This window comes from Lissotriton vulgaris, chromosome 1_1 (genome assembly GCF_964263255.1).
Source record: "Lissotriton vulgaris chromosome 1_1, aLisVul1.2, whole genome shotgun sequence".
NCBI lineage: Eukaryota > Metazoa > Chordata > Amphibia > Caudata > Salamandridae > Lissotriton > Lissotriton vulgaris.
In genome coordinates this window covers 767886218-767910784 of record NC_141685.1, presented here as the reverse complement: position 1 = coordinate 767910784, position 24567 = coordinate 767886218, and the positions used below count along the sequence as shown (strand labels likewise).

General features: G+C 41.0%; 1 protein-coding gene across 3 annotated transcripts in view; it reads left to right on the top strand.

Moving 5' to 3' along the window:
* LOC147747798 (flavin-containing monooxygenase 3-like) overlaps positions 1-24567 on the top strand; it is a 312200-nt gene that overhangs the window by 205492 nt on the left and 82141 nt on the right. For all 3 annotated transcript variants that reach the window (XM_086955953.1, XM_086955970.1, XM_086955961.1), the window contains exons 6-7: positions 10933-11132; positions 13362-13717. In XM_086955953.1, the coding sequence (XP_086812079.1) occupies positions 10933-11132; positions 13362-13717 (556 nt within the window). The remainder of the gene's footprint in view (positions 1-10932; positions 11133-13361; positions 13718-24567) is intronic.

Genomic DNA, 24567 nt, shown 5'->3' with positions numbered 1-24567 from the left:
CATCAATCATCCTACACAAGGTTATGCAATAAAACTACGTGTCAATGCCACCTGTGATTCGAGCAACCTAATATACGGAATCAAATGCCCGTGTGGCAAGATGTATGTAGGGAAAACTGAGAGACGCATAAAAGTACGTCTGACCGAACATAAATCTAACATCAGACTTAAGAATATGAAATCAGCACTTTCGGCTCATTTTGTTGAATCACAACATAATGTTTCTCAAGTGAAGTTCATTGTACTAGAGACTGTTCCAAAATATGAGGGTGTAAATAACAACAAGCAACTATTGAGAAGAGAGAACTTTTGGATCCATAGATTATCTACCCAGAAACCGGCTGGTTTAAATGAAAGGATAGAATTTTCATGTTACCTGTAATAATACTGCTCTGTAGATCGTGTTAACTGTTATTGTGCATGTTCCCAAAACCATGACACTGTTCAAATACACAATATTGTCTATGACAACACAAACCACTTGATGTTAGCTCTACCACTACACGTTTCACCCTCCATTCACCGCACCGCTACATCTATAGATCGAATCCCTGCATCGATCAGCTATTATTTTTACAACCGTGAGATTACGTTACTACACAAGCTTTTTTATAAGCTTCACATTCTGTCCGCCTACATTAATCACCGCATGTAGGAATACCTAATTATTTTAGCACGTTGTTTCTATATTCGTATCAACCCGACCATGGGTCACCGACGCGAGTCTTTCTTCACTCCCAATCACACGTGATCGAGTGAATAACTAAAAAAACAACACACGCCGGAAGCCGAATGTTGCACCGGCACCGCGGAGACAGGTAGACGGGATGGCGAGCCACGCTGTTTAAAACCAACAGGTTAGTCTAAGCGCCCGTAACGTTAGTTTACATTGCGTATGCACTCTGTCCTCCGTAAACCGGCATAGGACTAATTTAGACTTGCGTTTTCTTACAGATTAACGGATAGGTCGTCATAACAGGCATGTAAGTAATTTTCGGATCGTTTTCCCTAATACCACAGCACAATCCACATTCACTGGCCCCTCACAGCACTACCCGTTGTTTGTTAAATGCTTCACGCTAATGTCTATGTAATACATGTCACTTATTTTGGATGTTTCATTCTGTGAACTACAATGTAATGTCACTGAACAAGGACCTGACTTACTTATTTTACTTTTATTTATAGTGTCATTTCCCTGATGAAGGGCACATTATACCAGTGCCCGAAATGCATTGGACACGTTTGACTCTTGCCTGATGTTTGAAATTCAAAACTTTCTGATGATCTTTTTGAAATGAAATAACAAATTTGCAACGTAAATTAACGAAAAAATCAAATAAATTATGATTTAAATGAACATTGAATGAAAGTGTTTTTCTGGACCTAGAAAACGCAACTTAATGTGTGTGCCAATCAGGGATGACACTAGATGCTGTCTGGTTTCACATATCCTGCACTCTCTAAATGCTGACATTATTTGTTTGCAAGAAACGTGGTTGGTAGGGAATTTCCCGGCTGTAAAAGATTATTATGTATTAGAGAGTAATGCTACTCCCTCTACGAGGGGTCGAGCAAAGGGAGGGTTAGCCTGTCTTTTGACAAACAAAGTTAAATGGAATTATACCCACTATATTGATTCAAATAAATTATTTCAGGCAATAACCTTAATAAATTTTGCTAAAGATGTTCCTCAGAAATCACTGGTAATAATTAATGTTTACTTACCTCCAGATATAAACTATAATCCGGGTATTAAGATGATTTGTTCTTTTATTTCAAATCTTCAGGAATCTATTTCCCCTCCTCATATTTTATTATTAGGTGATCTAAATGGTAAAATATCTAATAGTGCCATGGAATTATTTAGGAATAAGGAAAAAGAGGAGACATTCTCGATACCTAAAGCCATATTTCCGGAGAATATTAAAACAAATAAAAGGGGGAAATTAATCTTGGAGAGTCTAGCAGAAGCAGACTGTATCATAATCAATGGAAGGCTTCCTTCGGATAGTCCCGCTCATTTTACTCATAAGTTAGGGAAGGGTGGTTCAATCCTAGACTACATGATAGTTGATAGTTCCTTTTTTGGCTTTTTAGAGGATTTTTCTGTACTTGTCACTGATCTTAGTGATCATAATGTTCTTCTCGCAAAATTAAATGCAATCTCACCACAAAGAGATTTATGGAATATTGGAGATGACTTATTGAACCTTAATAATAAAAAAAGGAAATGTTATTGGAATTCAGGGTCTATTAGAAGTTTGTCCAATATATTAGAACACACAGCAAAGAACATAATCCATTGGGAAGGTAGAGAACTACTCTGTTTTGCATCCCTTTTACATACTTTAAAATATAAAGTTCAAAAGCCTCCACTTGGAAAGATAATTCCTAAAATCCCTTTTGATCTACGTCGTTTAAATACAGAAATAAATAAACTAGTTAGGGCCCAGTATCTTTCCTTTATACCTGAACGTAGTAGAAGAATATCCCTTTTGAAAAGAAGGAGAAAAAGGATAAAGGCGAGATTAAAACAGGAGAAAGAAGATGCCCTCTGGATCAAACTTCGCGAGGCATCTAAATGTGGGCAGGCCAAGACCTTTTGGTCATTAATTGGAGAAGGATGTGGGGTAAGATCTAGACCCTCTCCGATATCTATTAACGAGCAGACATGGGTTGATTTTATACAGCAACTATATAGCAGTAATGGTGAGAAGTTTGGCCCTGGTAAGCTGCAGGAGGATTCATCTCCATACGATCCTCCGTCTGAACTGGAAATAGTTGCTGCAATAAAAGCTTTACGCACTTCTGGTGCATTAGGCCCAGATGAAATTCCGATTTCAGTGTTAAAATCATACAGTATGCTGTGGGGGAAAATTTTATACCCAGTCTTCAAAACTTGCTTTATTAATGGCACTGTCCCGTATTCCTGGAAGGGGAGTCTATTAATCCCTCTCTATAAAAAGGGGGCTAGAAACTTACCCCAAAACTATAGACAAATAGCCCTCTTAGATGCCATAGGCAAAGTTTTTGTTAAATGTTTATTGAACTCTTTAAATGACTGGGTATCAGCGTCTGCAATACTTCCGCTAGAACAAACTGGCTTTAGGAAACAACATGGTACCCTGGACAATCTTATTGCCCTTCAAATCCTGGTGGAAAAATATGTTACAGTTCGTAGAGGGGGTGTATATGGGGCCTTTATTGACTTCTGTACGGCTTTTGATAAGGTAGATAGATCCTTGCTGTGGAGTAAGTTAACTAAACTAGAGATGCCCCCTAGGCTATTGAAGTTAGTCATTGCACTACACACAGACACTTGGTGTAGAGTTTTAATGGGTGGTGAGAGAGGACTGTCCTGGGTTATACCCACTAATAATGGACTAAAACAGTGCTGCCTATTGGCTCCCCTGTTGTTCTCCCTATATATTGCTGACCTCCCTAAGGCTATATTATCATCTAGTAACGGAATTGCACCTATTTTGGGGAGAACTCCAATAGCGTGCTTAATGTACGCTGATGACATTTTAATGCTGGACCTCACCCCAAAAGGTTTGAATGACCGTTTACAAGCTCTGTCCTCCTATGCTGAGGCTCACTTCTTGAAAATAAATATTTCAAAAAGTAAAATTATGTGCTTCCATGGAAGGAGAAAACCCAAATATGAAAATTATTATTGGTCCATAGGGGGTGAAAGGTTAGAAGTAGTGAAATCATAGTGAAGGCTCTTCAATGGTTCCGCTCTTTCCTCTCGGACCGGTTTTTCAAAGTGGCCATTCCACCTGGTCAGTCCTCTTTCCATCCTTTGGGACTGGGAGTCCCTCAGGGCTCTGCGTTGAGCCCCACTTTGTTCAACCTATATGTGAAACCGCTGGCTGCCGTCGTCAGGCAATGTGGCTTAACCATGACATTGTATGCCGACGACACGCAGCTGGCGGTGACACTCAGTGGGGACCCTGAGGTGACTGCGCCCAGATTCCGTGCAGGACTTATAGCTGTGGCGAATTGGATGCGTAGCAATTGCTTACAGCTAAATGCCAAGAAAACCGAGGTCCTGATTCTAGGGAAGCAGGCGGAACTTTGGGGAGATCAGTGGTGGCCTCCTGAGTTGGGGGTGTCCCCCATCCCAGCGGCCGAAGTTAAGAACTTGGGGGTCTGGCTGGATCCTAACCTCTCTTTTACCAGCCACACAAAGAAGATTGCAGCTACCTGTTATGGTATTCTGCGAGGACTGAGACCAATCCTCAAATTCTTCGAGCCTCCTACTCGGCAACTGGTGGTCCAGGCCTCCATCCTCTCTCGGCTGGACTACGGGAGTGCACTGCTGCTGGGAGTTAACCAGGCTGAGGCCACTAGGCAGCAGAGGGTGCAGAATGCCGCTGCACGGGCCATTGTTGGCCTCCCGAGACGTTGTTCTGTCTCTGCAGTCCTGACCTCCCTTCACTGGCTGCCGGTCAGACAGAGAATCAAATTCAAGGCTCTCTGTCTGACATTTAAGATCCTGAAGCTCTCCTCTCCTCCTGCCCTTGCGGGCCTTGTCTCTCCCTATGTCCCCACGCGGTCTCTCAGGTCGGAATCTCGTCATCTGGCGATTAAGCCTAGGTTCAGACTGAGTAGGATGGGAGGTCGCTCCTTTCGTGTCTTGGCGGCTGGATTATGGAACTCCCTCCCTGTCCATATTCGTGCCCTAAATAGCTTGACTCTCTTCAGACGCGCTATAAAAACCCACCTGTTTGCCTCCGCTGACTGATTCCCTCTCTTTCCAGCATTGATCTGTTGTGTTGTGGTACTCGATCAGGCGCCAGGACGCCCCTTCGCTGGGGCAGCTGTGCGCCGAATAAAAGTTATTAACATAACATAACATAACATATCCCTTTCTTGGAAAGATTGTCATGAGCAATTTAAGCGAAAAAACCCACATTGAGAACAATAGCAGAAAAGCTCTTGTTCAAGGGAAGAGCCTTATTTCCTTTTACAAATCAACAGGTAGAAGGCATTTTTCCACACTGCTCGAGGTTTACCGAGCAAAAATCCCCGCATCCCTAATCTATGGACTAGAAATAGTGGATATGGTATGTTGGAAATTTTTGTATTCTACCGAAGGAAAAATATTACGTAACTTAGCTTCTGTAAATACTGCAAATTCTACGTCTTCGTTAAGACGAGAATTTGGTCTGCGCAGCTCTCAGGCCCAGGCAGCTGCTAGTGTGGTACGTTGGGTTTTCAATATTGCTGGAGGAACGCCTGGTACCTTGAGATATTTAATAAGAAGTGAGCTGTTGGGTTCCTTTAATGCTTATTCCTCTATTGTAAGGAATTTTCGACAGGCTGTTACCTTACTACAGCTAGATGAACAAAACCTATTTTTACAATCTGCTGCCCAACTAATGTTATCCTTAAAATCTGCCTCTTGGGAGTTGAGCTTTAGAGTTGATAGTGGGTCAAGTAAAACTGCGAACAGAATGTTCCCCATTGGTAAATTCTGTGAAATGAAAACCCCCCAACCATACATATGTTGGAACCTCCCCATGGAGTTAGGCGATTTATCCTTTTGTTAAGGTATAACTTACTTCCTCTGAACTGTCTTCTGTCCAAATGGCATGGTGGTTCAGATATTTGTAATTTCTGTAATTGTAATTCCCAGGATTTGTACCATGTTGTCTTTGTTTGTCCGGATCTTATGGCATTTAGACGCAAATGGTTGAGACTTATGTGCCTCCAATTGGGTATTGCCACTGCTTATGATTTTATTGAAGCGATGCTTAATCCTCCAAACGAAATGTTTTGTTTTAAATTGTTTAACTTTTTAAAATGTTTTTTAACATTATATTGATAACTGAATATTCTGTAAAACTTCTTTCCTGTATTCTCATGTAATTTGTTGTTTATTCTTTATTGAATTTTTATGTGGACCTCAATTGAGTTCCGTTATCATAAATAAACAAATTTGAATTTGACTTTCACAATCATAACTTTTGCCTGAATAAAACCTGTTAACATAAAACCGCCAGACTTTTGTCTGTGAATGAGGTTTAATCCTGTGGGATGTCTTCAGTGATTAGGGTAATCGCCCGACATCCATGTTGGAAATCCAAATTTGGGCAGGGCTCCAAATTTACGCAGCGAGGATGAGGCTCAGGTCCAGTATAGCGCAGTACCGTGTGTAGATTTGATTGGACTTTGAATTAGCCCTTGGGATTTATAATTGTTGTCCCGTTGAGACGCGCTTTTGTAAAAAAAAGATTTTTTCCCGCTGAGATTCTTTCTGAGTTGATGTACAGTCGGTGACCACAACGCGCCACCGGCTTATCGACAGCCTCAGGAACCTCTAGCGGACCTTTAATTTCCTGGCCCTAACGAAGGTTACCAGCGCCACTGATTGCACCGCAGTACGAACTGAAACTACTGCAGCTAAAGCTCAACCCTCTATCCCAGCGAACCAACAGTGATTCAGACCAAGACGCCCTACCAAAAAACGGAGACCCGGTTTTCCGAGTTGGCATGCTATAAATTCACCGTCTGTACATCAACTCAGAGCTAATTGCACTTACTGTCTTCTTTATTTCCTTCTCACGTACGGCACAGGACTGTGCCCTACTGTAACCTGTATGTCTTTGGTTACTTGTCTTATTCCTTTATCGAAACAACCTTTCACATGAATAAACATTCCCTGCCCGGCTGGACAAGGGATTTCTGTACTATATAGCAGCCCATTGTGATCTATATATTATCTTTGCTCTTTTTTATTCGTTTATGCTAAGGACCACTTGTTTCCTTCAAAATACTTGACACCCATGGTCCTAGGCCCTTTAAGGGTTCCCCTTGTTTTCCCTAAAAGCCATATATTCCATATCACAGTGTAGTCTTAGAGAAAAGTGAAAAAGTTAGATGTCCCAATCTTTAAAAGAAAAAGAGAAGAAGAAAGTTTTAAAGAAATGTATGCTAGTTATTTCATGATATTTGGATTTGACTGAGACTATATGTTTAAAATGGAAGAAAAACTGCTATAACCAAAGTGGTCCGCTATATCAAACGTCCAAAATAATGACACCCAAGCACCGGGCTATGTATGCTGTCTTTAACCCAATGTTGTAACAATTGGGTTACTAGAGAAACTACTATACAAACCAACAACCCCTTAAATAACGAAGAAAAGGAAAAGAAAAAGAAAGGAAAAATGGAAAAGGTGGCCTCCAGGTACCCATACCACAAAGCAACTCCAAGCAGGACCTACCGATTTGTAATAAAACCGCTGGCATGCAAAAATAATATCCCCGTCTCGACCGCGATGCGTCCTCGGCAGCAAATGAGATCTAACGTTTCAGGCTCCTTATATACTAGGTTCAAAGGTCAATAAGCGGAATCACCTGTGAACCGCGGCAGGTAAAGAAATCTGCGGATCACATGGTTCAGTCTGCGCAACCGGCAGCCATCTTCAAACCATGAGCTGTTAATGTCTGTAATGCGATGTAAAAGCCAAACCACAAAAAAGACCAATAATATTGCAAAGCGCGAGTAAAAAGAGAAAGGTCTCCATAAACCTAGAAAAAAGTATCTTCTATTAAATGTAATTGCATACGAGAGATTTGAAAAGAAAATTGCGCGAAAGAACTACATTAGTACTGGAATATAACCCAAGTACCAATTTGTTGTAAGTGAACAGGCATAATAATCCCTGTCAGATTACGCGCTGGTCACTATAATTGGGCTACAAGAAGCTATAAACAATAAAGAAAGCAGGGTAATAGTCCCCGAACATCAGAAAAGGATAAGGGAATGTGGGCGGATGTAGCGGCCATCTTGAAATGGTTACATATGTGGACGCTATATCACGTTGTGGGAACAACCAGGGTGTCTAAACCGACCGTTCATAACAATACCATGTATCGGGGGAGAAAAACTCAAGGAAGAAAAAAAAAAAAGAGAGAACAACGATATTCATAATTCTAGTTTGTGATTTCTCCAGCTCGATTTATTTGTACTATAAAGAGGGGGGTTGTACCCAGATATAATTACGGGGACCTGGGCTATCAATTGAGGTATGGGAAGAGGTCCCAGTAAACATGAACAATAATAACAAAGAAAATATACACAATCAAAGAAACCAATTGAAAGGACACATTGTTTTATTCACAATGTGCCAGTATCATGTATATACGTCACTTCAAATATACATAAATCTGTAACTATTTAGTAGTGCCCCAGAGATTGGGAAAAGGGGGAGGGGTGTGTGATACGTGTGGGTAATAGGTGAAGGAGAAGAGGGTTTTCAGTGACAGTAAAAATCGGCGAATAGAAATGATGCAATATGGTTACATATCGATGTACCCAAACAAAACGACCAATAGGTTCATATACATTCTTTCACATAAATCATACTCCAAAAGCACAACTAATGAGAGCAATAGGGTGTGGAGTTGACTGTATAGACCATAATGATGTCGACGTTTCGACCCTCGATTGCAGATGTAAGTTTGAATCTTGCGGTGTGGTCTTCTTCAGGACTAAGGAGATGGGGGCACGTGACCACCAAGGTGGTGTGCATAGGGACCCGATAGGGTAGAGGGTAGATAATGGTAGTGGATCGAGGTGTTACCCGGAACAGCCTAATGAATTAATGGTCAGGGGTCCGTGGAAGCATCTGAAGGGAAAGTAGCTCCATCAACCGTTTTGCTTCGACTTTCGGCGTGGGTTCTCTGGCAATCGCGCAATGGCGTCGAGTGCGTGGCAGGACGGGGTGAAGAATTAATCCGGAGCCGTTCACTGCTCGCCGGGGGAATGGCCCCCCATCAAAACGGTTGATGGAGCTACTTTCCCTTCAGATGCTTCCACGGACCCCTGACCATTAATTCATTAGGCTGTTCCGGGTAACACCTCGATCCACTACCATTATCTACCCTCTACCCTATCGGGTCCCTATGCACACCACCTTGGTGGTCACGTGCCCCCATCTCCTTAGTCCTGAAGAAGACCACACCGCAAGATTCAAACTTACATCTGCAATCGAGGGTCGAAACGTCGACATCATTATGGTCTATACAGTCAACTCCACACCCTATTGCTCTCATTAGTTGTGCTTTTGGAGTATGATTTATGTGAAAGAATGTATATGAACCTATTGGTCGTTTTGTTTGGGTACATCGATATGTAACCATATTGCATCATTTCTATTCGCCGATTTTTACTGTCACTGAAAACCCTCTTCTCCTTCACCTATTACCCACACGTATCACACACCCCTCCCCCTTTTCCCAATCTCTGGGGCACTACTAAATAGTTACAGATTTATGTATATTTGAAGTGACGTATATACATGATACTGGCACATTGTGAATAAAACAATGTGTCCTTTCAATTGGTTTCTTTGATTGTGTATATTTTCTTTGTTATTATTGTTCATGTTTACTGGGACCTCTTCCCATACCTCGATTTATTTGTAGGCGTAAATTTTGAACAATGGGAGAACATTAGCGAGCTGCTAGAGCACAAATAAAAACGGAAGTAGCTCAGCAATGTTACGAATGAATAAAAACAGGCAAATCTCGGACATCAAAAAAAGGGATGCAAGCAATGTGGGCAAATATGGGGGCCATCTTAGAATAACTAAAAAAGTGCACCAACAAGTAAATATCCACTGAGCAAATAAGGTATGCACACTGGTGAAACTATACCAATGCCATGAGGGGAGAGAAATAACAGATGGTGAGTGCTAGTTATGAATAGAAAACGCATCTGACAGTATAGAAACCCTCAAAAGTCAATAGATTGAATCAGACGACACACCAGAAAAAGTAAAAAAAGGGATGTGGTTGAAAAAGAAATAATATTAATTTTAGAAAAGACTCAAGAAGATCAGGTAGAATTAAAGATTAGGATAAAGTTAAAGATACACAGAAGGAGACGCAGGATTTGTAAAAAAGAGAAGAAACATAGTACACTATAGTGTATAGAAAATCATACAAAAGTCATGTGCAAAATCTTAACATGGAGTATATACAATCATCACACTCCTGAACGAGTTAAAAGCAAAACAGAGCAGAAATAAACAGGAGCATGCCTCATTTATCTATATTTTGAATTAGTCCTGAGGTCCAGTTCTACAGTCGCCCTAAGACAGATTTAATATTCCTAGGTACATTTTAACAGGTACCCAAACAGGCCAGTTAATAAAACATAATAAATCAGTATTAGATATGCCCATATCAGTCCCCTCCTGATTTTGAGCCTCTCTGACCGATTGAACAGTTTTATGTCGGGCTACATGCTCAATTCTTTCAACTGTCACATCAAAGGTCAACAATATCAGAGAAAGATGTCAAGTCCAAAGGTGGAGGCTATTCCAAAAAATAATGCAGCTTATCTTCAGTGTTTTGACCCAATTCTACACAACGCAGTCTACATATCCAACCGCCTCCTTTCTTCTCAAGGCCAGCTCCCTGTTACCACCCCTGGGATGCACAGGTTCATGATCAATGCCAAAGAACCAAAAATTGTCTTCCGCTGTATGGTTTTCCTGCATGTGATGTGTGAGTGGGTATCTGTGGCCCCCAATGCGCCTTGCCCGAACATGCTCCTGTATCTGTATTTTTAGAGGTCTTTTAGTACTCGCTACATAGATTTTGTTACACTGGCAACCCAATATATAAGTTACAAATTTGGAGTTGGAGTTAATCAGATATTCTATTGTGTACTTTTTTTTGGTGTTATAGCAGAAATCTTTTGTACGTTTTTTTCCTAATTTACACACATTGCACTCATTGCAAGTGAAGAAGCCTTTAGTTGTAGGGGCTAACCAGCGTGGTTGTTTAGGGGTCACAATGTAGCTGGGGTATAGTATGTTGCGAAAGTTTTTACCTCTTCTGTAACACACCTTGGAATATTATAATGAGCATGAACTCAAGTAAAGTCTTGTGTCTCTATGACTGACAGGTCTACCTCAGCACCAGAAGCGGAAGCTGGATTATGACCCGGGTGTGGGATGATGGCTACCCCTGGGATATGGTTTACCTCACACGCTTTGAGACCTTCCTCAAATATCTCCTGCCACGATGGCTTTCTGACTGGATGTACGAAAGAATGATGAACAAACGGTTTGACCACGGGAACTTTGGTCTGACTCCAAAAGACAAGTATGTGTGCATGCAATAGAAGGTGCATGTTTATGAGACGTTTAGATAACAATAACGTCAAATATGTTTAACTTGCTGATTCTAGTGGTTTCACAAAATAAGGAGCTATTATATGCTGCCGATTATCTCCTTTTCTGCTTCCTAGTGATTAGGATCGAGAACTAACTGCTTACCTTTCCAGTTTGTCCTATTACAAAGGGCCAAAGAATTTCAGACTGGTGTTTTCTTCCAATTGGGTGGTGTAAATGTTTCCAGCCTCATACAGCTACCTATCTACCAACTGACGCAGGCTGCATTAGATGTGGTTTAGAAAGGACAGTACTGCATCTGGTTTCTTGCCACAAATTGACTTCTCATCTTTTATTGTAAACCATCACTGCCACGTAACCGGTCTTTTATCCTTCTATGGGTGAGTAAGGAAATTGTTCTCTCCATCTAGCTATATCCTGCACCTTCTGGAATCAGGGCTTGAGTGACTTTTGTGAACTATATATTGGTTCAGATTCCTTCTGCATGGGCAGGCTGTGCCTTCAATGCTAGAAGCAATATTGTGTATTTCTACATGTGAGTGTTGAACAAACTAAAGGCGTGATCTATCTCCAAGGTCACCAATGTACTGAGGTTTATTCGTACATCCCACTTAGAGCTCAAAAACACATTTACCTCAAAGTATGTTTGGACACTGACATACAGAGGGAGGACTTGGGATAATTGTCACTGCTTAGAATCCTAGAGTGTCACCACAGAAACATCATATTTTCTCACCATACAACTAACTTATGATTTGGAAAATAAGACCTCAACCGGCCACTACACTTCTGGAATTCACGGTTAAATTGTCCAATGTTCCTTTTCTGGCAGTGGAATCTGTAATAAGAGGTTCGTAGGGAGCATTTCTCACTGTGCATCCATAAACTCTGCCTATGTTTTACCAGAATGTCTCACTTGAATTATTGACATACAAAAATATCTTATTGACTGTATAACCCTTTCCACCAGATCACAAATTAAGTCTAGTTGAGTATGTATGGAGTTAGGAAAAATAAATATAAGCTTACCATGGCAATGTAGTGTTGTAAAATGTAGTGGATGCAATCATTTGTAGGTCGATATTTGACTGTATTTGTCTGTCTCTGTAATATAGTGACCATTAACCGTATTTTGTAGTGCCCCACATAATAAAAGTAATGCATGCTTTACAAACTGTGTGGGAGTAAACCTCCTTTGACAGCCTTATTTGGCATTAGGCAACTGTAACTTGAGGCTCATTGTGTGCTTGAAATGTATCTTTGGACTGCAAGAGGAGAGGAGTTGGCCTAACGGGTAGGGGGGTCGACCTCTAATCTGGGGAACTTGGTTCGAGACTCGTAACGATGCTGAACCTCCTGTGACTCCCGGCAAATCACTTAGGGCCAGATATAGGTAGCCCAATACCGGTCGGTAATGGCTGAAATTACCGAATTTCGGCCGTTACTGACCGGTTAGGCATCTGAGATGTAGGGGCCATATTTAAGGAATCGGTAAATTACCGAATTCTTAAAATACCGATTCGGTAAATTACCGAATCCTTAATGTAGGGAGCACTCAAGTGAGTGCAATTGTCATTTAAGGATTCGTTATTTACCACCAACTACAAGTTGGTGGTAAATAACGAATACCTTTAAAAAATAAATTATTTGATTTTTTTAAAGTGCCATGTGGCAGACATACATGCCCTTAGGGCACCCATGCACTATTCAGGGGTGCAACAGGGTGTCAATGTGACACCCTGCCACCCTTGTAAATGGTCCCCTTATTATCAATTCGGTAAATACCGAATCGGTATTTACCGAATCGGTAATTCCCATTCATTGCCTCCAGGCCCATAGGAATGAATGGGAATTACCGATTCGGTAAATACTGAATCGGTAAATACCAATAACGAATATTACCAATTCGGTAAAATGTACCGAATCTTTATCTACATCCCATTTACCGATTCTGAAATACTGAATCTTTTGTATTTTAGAATCGGTAAATGGGAATTACCTACATCTGGCCCTTAATCTCCCTGTGCCTAACAAAAGAATGAATGTATCCTCATGTAAAGCAACTGGTGCTATGTAAAGCGCTCTGATACCCAAAACCTTTGTGTCAAGTTTGCGCTATATAAAACTCTGTGAAAAATAAATAAAAGATCCAGTGAAAGAAGATGTGCTGAAATTTTTTTTATTGTCTTCTCCTTGACAGATTCTCTAGAAAAGAGCCCGTCTTCAATGATAACCTTGCTACCTGCATTGCTTGTGGCACTGTCAAGGTCAAGCCCAACGTGAAGGAGTTCACTGAAACCTCAGTCATATTTGAGGATGGTACAGTGCAGGAGAATGTCGACTTTGTCATTTTTTCAACAGGATATACCTATGCTTACCCCTTTCTGGATGAATCTGACGTGCGAGACAGTAACAATCAGGTTTCTTTATACAAGGACATCTTTCCACCTAACCAGGAGAAGCCAACAATGGCCATCATTGGGCTTGTCATGTCACTGGGAGGCATTCCTGCAACAGCAGATGTGCAGGCTCGCTGGGCTGCCAGAGTCTTCGAGGGTAAGTGCAAAATATGTGAAGGAGAAAGTATATGGTCAAGTGAGAAACCAAACTATGGTGATAACACAGTCCTTTAGGACAAATTAGAAGTATGCTCATAGGTTGAGTTTTTTGCTAGTAAGAAGCTCTATGGCTGCAAAAACACAAAAGTTCAAATGTAACATTTCTATGTTTGGTGTTACTGCGGAAAATTTGACAGTGGCACTGGCTGTGCCATGATGATTACGGCAGAAGGCCTGCCATACATTACCATGGCTGTTGCAGAAGCTTCCCTTAAGGCAGAATCCATCACCACAGAGATCATCATCTTTATGGTTTTTATTATGGTGTTCTCTGGATGAGAGATACACAGATAAGGCCTAGCTATGAAAGTCTGTGGCCTTCACTGAAGATGTTTACAACACAGCACTTGAATGAAGCTTCTAAGGAAAGCTGTAGATGTCTCTCCCCGAAGATGTGCCTGTTTGTGACTTAAATACCCTTTTACAATTATTATATATATGACAATTTTGTCGAAATAAAGCTTAAATTGAATATATATATAAATATATAAATTCACTGAAAAAAACAAAGTTTACTGGGGCATTATAGTTAGGCTCAGATTTCACTAGTGTAAAACCAATGAAGTTCAGCAGTTATAGTTACCTGAGCTAACTAAAACTTACGCACCCCCAATGCTTATGAGCTCATATATTACATCACTCATGCCATGGTCAGTGACATCACTGATGACATCTCAAATGACACCACTGATAACATCATCCATTAAGTGTGAGTGTTTTCTAAACGTTTATGACTGATAAATATATATAGTAAGCTACACAACAAGACGATGGATGGAGTGCTGAAACCTTTCAAACACCCCCTCAGTCACAAATCTGTGTTTAATCCATTGGTCATTTTCTCACCATGCCACCCCAGTTTGGACCCAGCTCCAATTTCCTTTTTATATATATATAAAATTGCTCCACACAATTCCACCAGGATTACACAGAACTCTTTGAGTGGGTGCCACAGCTGTGAGGGTGGAACTCACATAGCATGTGCAGCTCAGTTACAAAACAAAATTTGGGGTACTCACGTGTTCATCATTCTACATTTTGATCCATACAGCAGACGCATTTTGGCTGAGGCCTTTCTCACTCAATGCTTATACTTATACTGTTTCTTTTGCATACTTATACATAAGCAGCCCCATTCGATAGCCATTTTAAAGGGTATGAAGTGATGCTCATTGGTGGAAGCATTCTGTGGAAAACAGACGAAGGACTGTCATTATGGTGTAAATACTCATTCCAACTTGAGTGCCACATTGCAGAAAATTTGTACTTCAAAAGCAAATGCAGTACTGGGTTAAACCAAAACATTTCAACGTTCGTACACATAATTAGTCCGAGGTTGGGAACCATGCAAAAATGTCACAGTACTTGTTATTTCCATTCTGCAAAGATCTATTTCTGTCCTTCATCAATTATTCTTCCCTACACAGGCTACCTGTTAATGTTTATAATCAATGTACATTTGGAATTCCACAGTTTCATATGCCCTTGGGAACTGTCAATTTATAAACCGTGGGAAACAATTTGAATGCGTCCCTCGCCCTTGCTGCAAGACAGCTTCTCATTAGCATATAGCTACCCACAATTTATTCTACACAATCCAATCCCTACATGTGTGTGTGAGTAGATGTATGGTTGACTGAGAAGCTGTATGAGTGGCTGTATGGATGAGTGAGTGTTTATGTGAGAGGCTTTGTGTGTGAGTGAGTGTTGTGTAGTTCCTACCAATCTGTAGGACCTGTGCATTGTTTGGACAACATAAACTAAGGTCTGGATGTTGAGACTGATTCCGGACAACCCACAGAATATGTTGGCCTATAGACCAGCTAGCTCACAGTGCCACCGTAAGCCCCCTAATCCTACCGGGGTGTGAATGGTTTCTGGCAACCACTGAACATGACAACCCTGACGCCTCGGGGATCATGGAGACAGTACAGAACCTTTTGCTCAGTCACTCGTGCTTACATATGATCAGAGAACTATACAGAGAATACATAGTGGACCGTTTTCAATAATATTTATTGACTAACGTTATTCTTGCATAAAATAAGCAGACACAAGCAGATAAACGTGATTACAAGCCCCAAAAGCGTAAATAGTACATATAGTTCTACCATGGTGCTAAAACAATATGTATATGCAGGCATGCGATTGAGAGCACATTACATGAGTATGTTTGGGGCATATAATTGTTTTAGGAGAATATCACAGAAATCCAATTTGAGCACGCAATGAAACTAGTTTTGGGAAATGTTTAGAATGTACGACCCAATATGAGAATTTGGATGTAAAGCAGAAAGTAGAGATAAAGTAGTCATAGTGGAGAATGATAACATCCAGTAGGGGGATAATAACAAAATCCCATGAAACATATTTTGGTGAGAAGCCATGAGAAACTTCATTTTCTGAATGAGGGTTGATGACAGGACAATTTTGAGACTTAAAGCATTGTGAATCTTATAATTGGCAAATTTTGGGTATGTAGTTACCCAAGACAGGATAATGGCGAAGCTATGAATGGTAAATAAGTAATTTAATGAGTAATTTACTTCCAGCACAGAGCTGATAGGTGAATTAATGTATATAGAAAACGCCCTGTAAAACTCCCCCTTTTATTCTACAGGCACAAAATTGACCTCAAAAGGAAGGGACTAAATAGATTCCCTTCTCACCTCCTCACCTGGTCCTGAAGAAAGCCCGACGATCACTTTGACAAATAAGGGCTGAAACATGTCGATCTTTTAAATCACGAAAATAGGTAGCGAAGAGAACCCTAATCATTCTCAGAAACGCATACCAACGATATTTTCAACTTTACTGGCCCGAATCCAGAATAATAAAATTCACGCTCTGGCTCTTCGAGTTATTTTAAAATTCACCACTTTCACTAATCACTGGACACTACTGCACACAACCTTGGATGACTACCTCCGGGCGGAGGCTGCATACCAAAGAACCCTGTGATTATGCAGACACTCGATAAATTCAGCGGAGAATCAAGATATACCGCTACTCACGATTCCATCTCGAGTGCATGAGGGTTTTTTACTGAGGGACGTACCGAATACCTGAGTAATCCAGGTTGGCAGGACAAGTGATCCATCCCCCTACTGATTAAAAGATTTGAGCCAAAGGAAACTGGATGGATCGTTAATTTCCTTCTCCCCACCCCCATTGATTGAAGAAGAGTTAGCTGCGAACAGCAGTGGGAGATAACACAAGGTACTATCGTTGGATAGACAAAGTAAAACAACAAACCTCAAGTAGCAACTGTCCTGGAAACAAAATGGCAGAATATTTTGGTCTGAGCTACTCCATTGAGAACATTGATACCATACTAGCCAAACCACCACTCAGAGCCGAGGGAAACCTGACCCAAACCCTAGCCAATACAAATGAATGGGATGAACTAACAGATCTAAAGAAAGAACAAGTGAGGACAGCAGTCCACGGGATTAATATGACGTAATACCTAAGGGCAAATGCAGCGCCACGTGGACTCTGGGTAACTAACTCACCGCGAATATTTCTTAAAGATTTAGCATTCCGTAAAGACTGGTCTGCAATATCCTGGAAGTGTACACGAGACTATCTGGTCCTAATCATAAAAACAGCAACAAGACTAACAGCAGAATTAACTATTAAGATCCAGGTGATTGAGACAAAACTCAATAATATGGTGGATATAAGAATCTATAAGACTAAACTGGAAAACATTAACAAAGAGATGGGTGAAATGGAAGAATTCCTTACAGAATCAAAAATGCAAAAACTAACAAAAGAACTAAAAAAGTTTTCATTGGAAAAAATTCACCCCTATAGTAGCAAAGATTACAGGACCAATGATAATGCTTCAAATTATGGCTCAAATAACAACTCATCTGGAGAAGACAGTGATTCAAGTGGCGATGAGTATCACAATATGGGCAGAAGAGGAAATCAGGGCTTCAGAGGCAACCGAAGAGGACGAAATATGTGGCCTCAACACCAAATGGGTCCGTCCCCATTTCAGACATTCAACCCTCACTTTCAAGGGTGGATGAACCCATTTTTCCCGGGCCCCCGATGATGAATCCCCAGCAATACCAACCACAAAATGGATTGAACTTCAACCAACGGATTCCTTTTTTAGGGGGAGGCCGCGCACCACAGAGACACCGGCGCAGAGGAGTGACATGGTCGGACCAATCACGCCAGTACCAAACCAGGAGCGTGACAAAACAGGACCGAGCACAGCTCCCTCGTCGTAAACCTAACAGATCGTGTACTCTCTCAAGAAGAGACAAACATCCTAAATAAAGGTTTAGGATATGTACCAACGGCAACAGTTGACATCTTCAAAACCAAATGTGAAGTATCTGAATTTTGCCGTAAACTGAAACTCAAAGCTTTCTTCTCCAATCAGACGCCCCAAACAAATGACGGAGATACCAAACTACGTCCAAAGTCCAAATTCTGCCCACTAAATTCCCAGGTACCGATAGAAATCGGTACATTTGAACAAGCCGCAATGAAAGAATTAGACACCTTAAGTAAAGAAACTACCAAACCCTTCCAGAATATGACCAGATCGGAACGACAAGCTCTAAACACAGTAAAGAAAGACGAAACAATTGTGATCAAACCGGCGGACAAAGGGGGAGGTATAGTCCTGTTGAGTAAGGACGGTTACAATAAACAATGTCTTGACCTCCTCTCGGATCAGCGATACTATGAGATTATAACGACTGATCCAACACCGAGGTTACAGAGAACCATCTCCCTCATGATTGATGAAGCTGTAGTTAACAACTGGATCTCTAAAAAGGAAGGAGAATTCCTAACGACAAAAGCCCCAAGAACCCCATACCTCTACTCTCTTCCAAAAATTCAGAAAACACGCCAACCTCCTCCAGGCAGACCCATTGTTTCTGGCATTGGGTCTGTACTGGAACCTCTGGCCCAATTTGCAGACGAATATCTGAAACCACTCGTACAACAGACGCCAACTTATCTAAAAGATACGAGGGACCTACTCAATCAGCTGACCCAAGTAACCAATTCAGAAGACACCATGATTCTGATAGGATTGGACGTGGAAAGTCTATACACTAGTTTGCCATAACGAAAAACCCTGGACACCTTGGAGAATGTACTGTTCGAAAAAGAGTGGAACTATAAAACCCCACGACACTTTGTCCTGGAATGCTGCAATTTAGCATTAACTGAAAACTTTTTCAAATATGAGAACACCATGTATAAACAACGACATGGTTTGTAACAATGAACCGTACACACCGGGTTACGTGCACATTTACTTCTGAGTAAGCAAGACGTTGTTTTTTAATAATAGACTGATTTCCACCAACTAGCTTCTGTTAAACGTTTCTATTTTATTTTTAAAAGTATATAGATTTTTTTCTTATATCTTATTTCATTTATACATTTTATCAAAACATTTTTGTTTTTTTCAACAATTTTTTTTTCAATACATATAACACATGACAGTAACTTTACACTGATTAATTCATAAAATATCTTAATTTAAACAATTCATAATTTCGTTTCTTGAATACAGAATATATTCCCTTCAACGCGTTTCGGCCGATTGCCTTCCTCAGGAATTCTGCATTTTCTTTTTTTACATAGACATTATCTTTATTGCCCAGGTATGCACCGTGGTTGACTGGCCGGTGCTAAGATTTTAAGCGTCTCTGGCGGAGATAACCTTTCTTGTTGTGAGAGCAGAGATCTGTATTAATGCACAGCTAAATCTCCGTTATGACGTTATATTCTAATGCCGAGACTGGGAAATGTTGCTCCTCCGGTCGTGAGGTTTTGCAGTCTATTCGTTTAGGTACTCTGGATTCTTAAAGTGCCTTAAATTTCAGTCCTGTCTGCGAAGGTCTTGTACCGAGATCGTTCTCTGGATACCCTGTATCTACGTTTTTTCACAACCGCCGTCTCTCGTATCACTGGTTAGTTGATAAAAGATATTAACGGCATGCCGGTAGACCCATTACGACGCTCCGCTGACATGGTACATCTATGGGCAGTTCTTTCGCCCCTAGTGTGGCTGGACTCTACGTGAGTAATTTGGAGAAACAGATCATCAATGCCCAACAAAATCCTTTTCAACATCAAATCCATTTTTGGAAGCGTTTCATTGATGACATTCTTTTAGTCTGGAAAGGTGATATTGAAAGCTTCATGAATTTCCACACATGGCTAAATGCACAAGATGAATGGCTGAAATTCACCTATACAGCTGACAAGAGGAGTATAGACTTTCTAGACATTACTATATTCGTTGAAAACAATCAACTGTACACAAAAACTTTTTTCAAACCAACTTCAAAAAACAGTCTTCTGTCCTTTAACAGTTACCATCCACGTCCATTGAGGGAAAACCTTCCCTATATTCAATTCTTACGGTTACGTAGAAATTGTAGCAAGACGGAGGACTATAAATCACAAGCCAGAGATCTTTGTACAAAACTGAAAGCACGAGACTACCCAGAAAGAGTTATCAATAAGTGCAATAAGAGAGCAAGCAATCAGAATCGGGAGGGCCTTTTGGAGAATACGTAAAAACCTCCACAAGAAGATCTCCTAACATGTGTTAACACATACAGCCCAGTAGCAAATCAGGTGAAGAAAATTATAAACAAGCATTGGCGAATACTTACATCTGCAAATATATCGTGGCCAAAACCACGTTTCGCCAATAAGCGAACTGGGAATTTAAAAGACCAATTAGTCCATACGAGACCAAAACCTGCTGCCCTTCCAAGAGAAACTACACTGTGGAATTTACCACCGATTGTAGGACACTTCCCATGTGGCTCATGTTCGGTCTGTCCCCTTATGAGACCGACAAAAGAATTACAACTTTTACCAAATTTTAAATGGACTATACGAAGCCACACAAACTGCAATACACGTCATATGATTACATGTCCTTGCAGCAAAATTTACATTGGGATGACATGCCGTAAGGCAAAAACAAGAATCAGTGAACACCGCAGCAACGTTAGATGTAAGAAAGAGACAACTAAAATGGCAACACATTACTTGGAAAAAGGCCATACAGTAGATGATCTACAGTGGCTGATCCTAGAGACATTACAGACCAAGGACCACAATGCGGAACGCATTCTGTTCGAAAAAGAACAAAGGTGGGTACATCGACTGGGCACGGATGTACAAGGTCTGAACGACAGCGTCCCATGGGCCAGCATGAGTAGATGATGAGCACTCACTACTTATAAAAACCAACAGATACCCCATATTGCTTTAACATCCATCCACTTAAAGTAGCTATTCTCAAAGAGAATCTCCAAAGAGTAGACACCGATCCATTGGTTAATCATAATTTATTATGAAGAGCACAAAGAGTCAATATTAAATAGATTCCCATAAATGTCTCATTATTTAATCAGTGTAACATAAAATACCCGTGGAAGTAGAACATAGATTGCTCCTCCGTAAAATATTACTCAATAAAATAGTAGCGATAAATAAACAAATGCGTTCGTGTATTTCACTTAATCGAGAAGTAAATAGACACAGTGTATCAAAACAATTAGGATAGTCTTTCCTTGATATCTACGCGGAAGGACAAACAGAATAAAAGAATGCCGGGAACAAGGTAACACTACCGGGTCCTGGACGGCAGAGTCAGCACAAGGCGCTAAGGAGGATCTACAGGTAGAACGCGGGAATTGCTCCGGAGAGAACAGATAAGTACCGCTATCCCCGCTTAACTTTAACAACCCCTGACTCCCATTTTCTTAAATTTTAGATAAGACCTCCCCACGGACTTCCAAGGCATCCGCGGAAGCACGTATTAACACGTGCGGAGGTATGTGACGAGCATGCGATTGAGAGCACATTACATGAGTATGTTTGGGGCATATAATTGTTTTAGGAGAATATCACAGAAGTTCAATTTGAGCACGCAATGAAACTAGTTTTGGGAAATGTTTAGAATGTACGACCCAATATGAGAACTTGGATGTAAAGCAGAAAGTAGAGATAAAGTAGTCATAGTGGAGAATGATAACATCCAGTAGGGGTATAATAACAAAATCCCATGAAACATATTTTGGTGAGAAGCCATGAGAAACTTCATTTTCTGAATGAGGGTTGATGACAGGACAATTTTGAGACTTAAAGCATTGTGAATCTTATAATTGGCAAATTTTGGGTATGTGGTTACCCAAGACAGGATAATGGTGAAGCTATGAATGGTAAATAAGTAATTTAATGAGTAATTTACTTCCAGCACAGAGCTGATAGGTGAAATAATGTATATAGAAAACGCCCCGTAAAACTCCCCCTTTTATTCTACAGGCACAAAATTGACCTCAAAAGGAAGGGACTAAATAGATTCCCTTCTCACCTCCTCACCTGGTCCTGAAGAAAGCCCGACGATCACTTTGACAAATAAGGGATGAAGCATGTTGACCTTTTAAATCACGAAAATAGGTAGCGAAGAGAACTCTAATCATTCTCAGAAACGCATACCAACGATATTTTCAACTTTACTGGCCCGAATCCAGAATAATAAAATTCACGCTCTGGCACTTCGAGTTATTTTAAAATTCACCACTTTCACTAATCACTGGACACTACTGCACACAACCTTGGATGACTACCTCCGGGCGGAGGCTGCATACCAAAGAACCCTGTGATTATGCAGACACTCGATAAATTCAGCGGAGAATCAAGATATACCGCTACTCACGATTCCATCTCGAGTGCATGAGGGTTTTTTACTGAGGGACGTACCAAATACCTGAGTAATCCAGGTTGGCAGGACAAGTGATCCACCCCCCTACTGATTAAAAGATATGCAGGCATATAAACAAGGCAGTAATCTAGCATACTCCTACTATGCGGACCCTACTCGGAGTGCACCTAGAGTGTGTGAAGGTGTAGAACCTAGAAGCCTCCAAAGGGACAATCCAACCGCATTACCTGATGGGATAGAGTGAAGGACCCCGTCTTGATCACGAACTGCACACCCATCACGAGATGGCAGACCGCTGCGTGGTGATTTCTCAACATGCAAGGACCTTCCCCTTCTAATCTATTGGGATGCCCATCTTTTATAATGGAAAACAGCCTTGTGATGTACTCATCGATTAGTGATAGTATGGCTATGCAGATATCCCTGCCGCCCTATGGAAGAAGACAGTGATGACATTTGTACGTACTTCAAAAAGAGACCTTGCAAAAGGTTACAGCTCGATATGTTATTTATGAGGATAATGTGAGAAAATAGCTAATTCGCTACATAGGACTTACTCGGTAATATAACAACAACTCCTCATACTAAGGATTGATATCTAAAAAGCCAGCAGACAATATAAGATTTTTTTTACAAAACTACTCTTAAAAGTTATCTAAAACTGGCTTTCCAATAAAATATGTAAAAGAACTCTTTAAAGTAATTATATTATTTGAGATCCCAAGCACTCAGAAAGCCATAGTGCCTAGAAAAAAGAAAAGCTATTTTGATACATTTTGTGTTAAAAAGGTGACCAAATTGTTCTTACACAGAAAAAGGCCAATTGTTTATGTGTTCCGAGTGGTAGAAGCAACATTGCGTTACCCACATCGGCAGATGTTCCTAGAGGTGCACCTCTTGGCATGTTTATGGTGCAAAGGTGATTCCATCCAATTGCCATAGCGGCAGCTGAGGGTGGTGTTGTATCCACAAGTTGTCCACAAAGCCTTTGGTCACTAGGAGCTGAAGCATCCCAGGTTGGCTCTAAGAATGCATTAATCATCATGGAATACGCTGGGGACAGAAATACGCATAGGCCTTTAAGGGGTCCATCAGTATTTCAGTGTCCGATGGAACAACAACTTTTGATCCAAGACATATGTTCAGGACACATTCTTGGCTGCAAAGCAGGCAGCGAAAGATAGGTTGTATGTAGTCAACCCAGACCGGCCTGAACAACATGATCCAGTGCTCGTTTAGTTCTTGAAGCCAAGGTGTGCTGAAGCAGTGAATCATGCGCTCAAGGCAATGCAGCACTAGCAGTGCTGTCTCCATGCCCAGTTGAACTGGGATGTTCCATTGCTGAGCAGATAGAATAAAATCAGTATTTCCGCCACAAGTAGCAGAACAATCAGGAGCCCTTCAAAAACGCTTCCCACCATGGAGTGTATGAAAGATGGTATAACTCTGAATATTGCATGAAAGGTGCTAACCAAACCAGAGCTGATACATTTTAAAAAGTGCACTATTCCTTTTGTATCAGAAGTTTTAAGATACGGTGGACCAGCTCCCCTAAACACAGTGGGAAGTTAGTGGGAAGTAGTGTCTGTATATCCGACGAGGACCTTGCAACCTGGAGATCAAACAACTCTTTGGTTGAAGTTAAGGCTACATCCTTCTGTAAAAGTATGGCTTTCAGGTTGCTTTTGGAGTCAACTTTTATGTTGGAAACATTTATTGAAGCTTCCCTAACTGTGCAGGCAGGTGAAACAGGAGTTGTGTACAACAAGTGACTATGGAATTAACCGTCACTAGATAAGTGATGCCCTGTTCCATTCCTCAGCAACGTTGATCTTTCAGCATCAAATAGCTCGCATTCGAGAGCAGCCTGAACACAGGATGAATCACAGCAGCTGGGGAACCCTTCAGATAACATGACAGGTTTGCAACTGAAGCTGCATGCCGCATGGAGAGAAATGTCCTTGCAAACCATGGTACCGCTTAAAGCGCCTTCACAGTCGGAGCCACTAAGAAAAACTTCTTTGTCCCCATTCCTGCATCTAAATCTGAATGGTAAC